Source organism: Limulus polyphemus, unplaced genomic scaffold (genome assembly GCF_000517525.1).
Source record: "Limulus polyphemus unplaced genomic scaffold, Limulus_polyphemus-2.1.2 Scaffold2165, whole genome shotgun sequence".
Taxonomy (NCBI): Eukaryota; Metazoa; Arthropoda; class Merostomata; order Xiphosura; family Limulidae; genus Limulus; species Limulus polyphemus.
Window position 1 is genome coordinate 54,043 of NW_013667775.1, and position 6,539 is coordinate 60,581.

Here is a 6,539-nt window from a genome sequence, read left to right on the forward strand (position 1 = left end):
TAGAAACGTTGCATCACTGTAGTCATGTGACTGCTGACGCAACAATACAATAGCCTTGAAACTTTTCTGTATAAGTGAACTATCTACTATTGCTTTTATCTGGCAGTAAATTATTGAAAAGTTTTAGGAAAGGAAAGAAATAATTATAAAAAACTTTTTGATGACTGTTCTGATAAAAATAATTTAGATCTTACAGTGAAGTGACCGTCACAGTCGTGTGTTCAGAATTTTTAAAGATTTCATATTTTTATAAACTTTTATATTATCTTATTTATGTTAATTCTAGTTTTGTTTTATTTCAGTACATTAAATTGGAATACAAGTGCCTGTGTGACATTTTAGAGCCCGTTATTAGCGTACGTGCAAAGGTAAGGAAATTTGTAGATTCTTATTTACAAATGTATCCAATAATTGATTTACCCGTGTTATGAAAATTATTTGTCTAATTATTAAAACATAAAAAAAATTTGTATCAATCTTGTAAATCCATATCTTTATATAAGAAATAATAGTTTTCCCTTACTAATTTTTCTGTTTTTTCCTAAAGATGAGACTATTTTGTATCACAGAAGTCTAGAATTCTGATATTTATAGTAATGTTTTAACGTTTCTTATCATAGGAAGAGATAGCCACTGCTTTAGTACACATCATGCACAAAGAAAGTATGGCCAAAGCTTTTCTTTCAGATGTTGTGATGGATGATATCGAAAAGATTGGTATGAATGGATATGTATTAAATTTTTAACAAATGTCAAGCATTTTGTAGAAAGTTTGGTAAATTAATTATTGCTCTTTGCTATACTTAGAGAGAAAAAAAGTTGTTTTTTTTATCTGTTATTGATAAATGATATAATATTTTTAGCAGTAGGTTAAATTGAAGATGAGATGATAAATGAAACTGTCAGATTACTCAAAAAATATAAAGTAAAATATTTTAATTATGTTGATAAAACAAAATATCTTCAATTGGTTTAATAATACAGTAGTATTATTGGTCGGTTTTATCATTTTCACAAGTATGTATGTTTGATGAATTTGAAATTATGAAAATCTATGGTTTAGTATCAAAAATCAAGTTCCAAAAAACATTAAATTAGTGAGAAAAAAGCCAACTAATTATAATCAACAAATTTATTTTGAAATTTAAAAATTGTTAAATTACTTTCAAAGTGGGTTCAACATTTGAACTCTCTATAGTGTACGTGAATTTTTAGTACATATGAATTCCAATCAGTTTTGTTTTTGTTAACTAAGCTTAATGATTAAACTCAATAAACATTTGTAGCTTTAACTATTTATTCTTTTGGTCAGGGTATTTGATTAATTTTACAGTTTTCAATCAATCTATTTAGATGAATTAAAACATTTTTTGAACAATGTTGTTGAGTATTCTAATAATTGTCTACATTCTTTAAAATATTACGTGTAAACAAGTCCTACTTATTTATAAAAAATGCTAGGAAGTCAAAATATTTTAATATTTAATTTTTGTCTACGAACTTAATAATCTTTTCTGCAATCTAAAAGTTCTATTTCGAGGAAAGTTAATAAAAACAATATTTCAATGTCTTAATGTATGAGTTTGGAGAATTTTTGTTTTGTGACTGTATGCATAAGAAAATAAAAGATACTCTACTATCTTTGACTAGATGATCAACATTTAACCTTTCGAGGAAACTCACTTGCCACAAAGGCTACAGAAGCCTACATGAAACTTCTGGGAGACAAGGTGCATATTTCTTTTCTTGTAAAATAGTGATAATTTGAAACTATAATTATGAAATTCTTCTTTTGTTGAATTTTTGAGGAAAGATATTTGAGGGCTATCTGTGCTAGCTTTCCATAATTTTGAAGTGATAGACTAAAGGAAAGGCAACATCACCTACCACTTATGAATAGTAGGATTGACTGTAACATTATAACAACACCAAGACAACACATTTTGATCCAGCAATTTGCAGATTCTGAGTCAAGTGCCCTGACTACCATTGTGTACCAGGCCTCAAATTACAGAATGGGTTATGTGCACTCTGTCCACCATGAGGAATTGAACATCTGGATATTAGAATTCTTAGTCTGTGAAGTAACCACTGACCAAATGGGGGACTACAGTGGGCTCTCTGCACTGTATCCACTGTGGAGAATTGAATCCTATATTTTAGTATTATAGATGCAGAAACTTTCTGCTGAACCAATCCAAGACAAATAAAATTTCTTAATTTAGAAACTAAGAACAGGAATAAATTGTGATTAAGCTTGATTAATTTTTCCAAATTTCTGTACAATGAGTTTATCATATTTTATTGGTGAAACTATGATATAATAACTTCCTTCTGAGTGTTTCTTGTGTTAATTATGCAGTATTTAAGAATAATATGTTTAGCTTAGAAACAAAAACTTAAAATAACAGCTCAGTAAGAGTTTTCAAAGTGTTAAGAAAATTGTAAAATATCTGAAAGAAACCATTAAAAACCAAATTAAAACATTCTTTTTTATTAAGGAGGTTAAAACTGATACTAAAGTAAGTGCTTGTGATTATTTGTTACAGTATCTTCAGGACACATTAGGCGAATTTGTACGAACAGTTATGGAAAACTCAAATGACTGTGAGGTAATAAAGTTTCTTATTTTTTAATAATAAATGTCTATATTCATAGCATAGGAAAATAAGAACTTGTGCTTTGTTTTTGACTGCTAAGACATTAAATTTGAAGCTATGGTTATGCCACCAGGGGAAATATAGTTTGTAATTATATTTATAAGATGGATATATTTATTTCATCAGGTGGATCCTAGTAAAGTTTCCAACAATGCAGTTCTCCAACGTCACCAGTCAAACCTGTTAACGTACGTGAAAATGGCTTGGCACAAAATTATCAATTCTGCTCATAGTCTGCCATAGTAAGTCATTTACTTTTATTCATTACATATTTTGTTTGTTCTTGGATACAAACTTTTAGCCTGGTAGTTATGCTTATTTAAATCATGAATGCTGTTTGTGTTCGATAGTGGGGACTTCAAAGTGTTTATAAACCATTGTTATTGAATGGAGTGATGTGAGATATGTTTACAACACTGTTAAATCTAACATCGAATTTCAGGTTTTTATATTATTTTTACCTCATTGTACCAAACACCAATCAGATTATTGTAAATAAAGTATTTTGTGTCCTTTTGGGAAAAACTTTAATAATAATAATGAAACAGAAACACTGGGAAAGATTTAAAGAAAAAATGTTACTGACTTTGGATTGTCAAGTTTTTAGGGTTGTACCAAGTACAGCTAATTAAAAACTATTTCTTTAACATCAGTTTTATAATGCATGGTTAGTCGACAACTTTATTTAACACTGAGTTGTTAAGAATTCAGTTTTATTTTTAGTCTTTAGCTATAATAAGTTGTTTGTTATTTGTGGGTAAGTTCAAATTGGGAATATTGTAATAATGAATTCTCCATGACCCTGAGTTTTTTAATAAGAAGAATGTTAATCTTAGAACTTTAGAGGACCCGAGTTGATGGTTACCAACCTAAATTAATATAAGTCTAAAGTTTATGTTTTTGATATAATTATTATACAAACTCCGAAACCTATTTCTCCACAGTGAATTAAGACAGGTGTTTTGTGAGTATCGGGAGAGGTTAGCAGCTATGGGAAGAGAAGACATTAGTGACAACTTGATCAGTGCTTCCTTCTTTCTAAGATTTCTGTGTCCAGCAATTTTATCTCCAAGTCTCTTCAATCTGACGCAAGGTATCATAAGTCTTTTAAAAGTGAACGGTATTTTTGTTTGTTTTAAAATTATGTCCCACAAATATATTTTTGATACTTCATTGATGACTTTTATAGCTATCTTTTTAGTGTCTTCCTGACACTGTGTGTCAATCCTAAGTTCTAATTGGTTTTTACTAGTTTTTTTTTTATTTAAAGGTTTACTACATACACCAAAACTAATATAGTCACTATCATATTATCATGCTCTATTTTTATTTTTTTTACATTCCACCAGAGTTGAAAGTTTTAAGGCATACTCTAGTGGAAGTTTTGAAGTAATATTCCAACAGTCTCTTTTTTTTTATATTTGTTGGGAATTATCATATCTAAGTTAACATTAATATATTAGTAGAAACAAATTATTATCGCCATCATTGAAATGATGTATGTGAAGATGTTAAATTAAAGTTTGTATTATCAGTTCATTTAGTATCAAATAACTCAATTGCACAGTATTTTTAAGAATAATAAATTTTTATCGTTTTTTCTTGAAGAGATGTGTTGTTGTTTTTTTTCTCTTTACATTTTTTAAATTTTGTTATTTTGCTTCCAGAATATCCACAGGACAAAGCAGCTAGAAACTTGACCCTCATCACTAAAACCATTCAGACATTAGCAAACTTTACCAAGTAAGCTTTTTTTTTAAATTTTGTCTCTTAAAAACTTGAACAAAAAGAGAAGTTAATCATAATGACTAAATAAATAATTAGAAAACATATTAATGAAAATACAGAATTAAAGCATTAAAAATATTATCTCAGACCATACTTCAACAAAGTTTCTTTCGTTCTTAGATTTGGTGGCAAGGAAAGTTTTATGGAATTCATGAATGAATTTGTTGAGAAGGAATGGAGTACTATGAAAACCTTTTTGTGGCAAATTTCTGTAAGTTTAATTTTTTTATTTTTGAAATATATGAATATTAGTTCTTTGGTTGTAAAATTTTTTTATAACTTCTCAAATGTGCAAATTTATAAATGAATAAAAAAAGAGAAGATGAAATCAATAATTTTCAGAAACTGATGTAAGGAGTAATTTTTTTTTACCTTAAGCGAATGTTGAGGATGTTATAAAAGTGCAATTCATTTTTCATTAAATTACTTTTGAAAAATATTCAAATAATTTATAAAGGACTGACTATCTGAATCAACATCATACAACATACCATAATATTAAAGGGTAAGGTACCTTTTGGTCTGTCTTGAGTGTCCTATTCACTAAATTAAGTGGCCTGGCATAGCCTAGCGGCTAGGGTGATCGACTCGCAACCTATGAATTACAAATTCGAATCCTCATCACCAAACATGCTCGCTCCCATTCAGCTGTTTAGGCATTAAGTTGTGACAGTCAATCCCACTGTTCATTGATAAAAGAACAGTCCAAGAGTTGACAGTGGGTGGTGTTGACTTTATACTTGTATTCCCTAGTATTACCATTCTCATCATAAAATATGAAAAAGATAAAGCATCAACACAATCAATTCCCTTAAGTTTCTTAAGTACTCAATTGGAAACTCCCTAACTCCATTTTTTTTTTGTCAAGTGAAAACAAGTTTTGATATTTTAACCCGTCTTCATCTGATAACATTTCCATCCCAGGTATCAACCTAATAGCCTTTCTCTGGGCCCTTCTCAACAATTCAATATCCTTTCTGAGGTAAATAGAACTTAGAATCCTATGTGCTCTGCCACTAGCTTGGATGGCTTAAGAAACTGTTCAGCCAGAACACCAAGATATTTTTCTTTCATAACACTGTTAAGGTTAATCCCATTAAAATTATACTAATAAATGAAATTGTGATATCCCACATGCATTCCCTTGCATTTATTATTATTAAAAGCCATCTGCCATTTATTCACCCACCTCACTAAATAATCTAAATTATTTTATAAGGCAGTAGCATCTTCCTCACAGCCAAACACCAAAACATTTAATGTCATCAGTAAATTTAAATAATCTTTCTTCCATCTATGTCATAGATGTAGATCAAAAATAGCCAAGGTCCTAACACTGAGCCCTGACAATTTGATTGATCTCTATTTATAACAACCCTCTGCTTTCTTTCATCTAGCTAATTTTCTATCTAATAAGATAAACTATTCCCACACACCTACAGAGATAACGTTTTAAATAACTCTTTTATGCGGCCTCTAGTCAGATACTTTCTGATAATCCTGATACACCACATCCACACCTCTACATAAACAGTAACCTCTTCTTCAAAGAAGAAAAGAAAGTGCAAACCAAATAGTTTTGAGCTTAATTATTCACTTGTTTATCTTTATTCTGAATTTCATATTTTTGACCCTTTTTAGAGTCATCTATCCAAGGACCACCACTCTAGTCTAGAGTTGGATACATACATAGACCTAGGAAGAGAGTTATCTATCCTTCATTCCCTTCTTACAGACTGTATTTCTAGGGTAAACAAGAAGGTAAAGATTTGTTTGTTACTCAGTTGTAATATGATGTTCAGTTGATAAGAATGAAGGCAGAAATAAAGTGTTTCATATTTCCCTGTTTTAAGATTAAAATGTTGGGATTTTTTATAATTCTACTTGCTGTTCAGTTGTTGGGGCTGTTTACAAGGATATTATGTGTTATCCGGATGATGGAAAGGGAGTGAATTTGGTGTACTTAGATTTTGAAAATGATTTTGATATGGTAACACACAAAAAATTAGCTAAGAAAATCACATTAGTTGGGGTGGGTGGGGGGGGGAGACTAGTAAATTGGACTGTAAAGTGGTTGGAGGAGGGAAAGTA

General features: G+C 29.8%; 1 protein-coding gene across 1 annotated transcript in view; it reads left to right on the plus strand.

The window, feature by feature from the left end:
• Nucleotides 1-6,539, plus strand: part of LOC106466135 (ras GTPase-activating protein nGAP-like) — a 48,104-nt gene that overhangs the window by 29,609 nt on the left and 11,956 nt on the right. Inside the window, exons 10-18 of the mRNA XM_022394095.1 lie at nt 303-368; nt 621-717; nt 1,651-1,730; nt 2,550-2,612; nt 2,787-2,902; nt 3,605-3,753; nt 4,328-4,403; nt 4,569-4,659; nt 6,090-6,209. Of these exons, the coding sequence (XP_022249803.1) occupies nt 303-368; nt 621-717; nt 1,651-1,730; nt 2,550-2,612; nt 2,787-2,902; nt 3,605-3,753; nt 4,328-4,403; nt 4,569-4,659; nt 6,090-6,209 (858 nt within the window). The remainder of the gene's footprint in view (nt 1-302; nt 369-620; nt 718-1,650; nt 1,731-2,549; nt 2,613-2,786; nt 2,903-3,604; nt 3,754-4,327; nt 4,404-4,568; nt 4,660-6,089; nt 6,210-6,539) is intronic.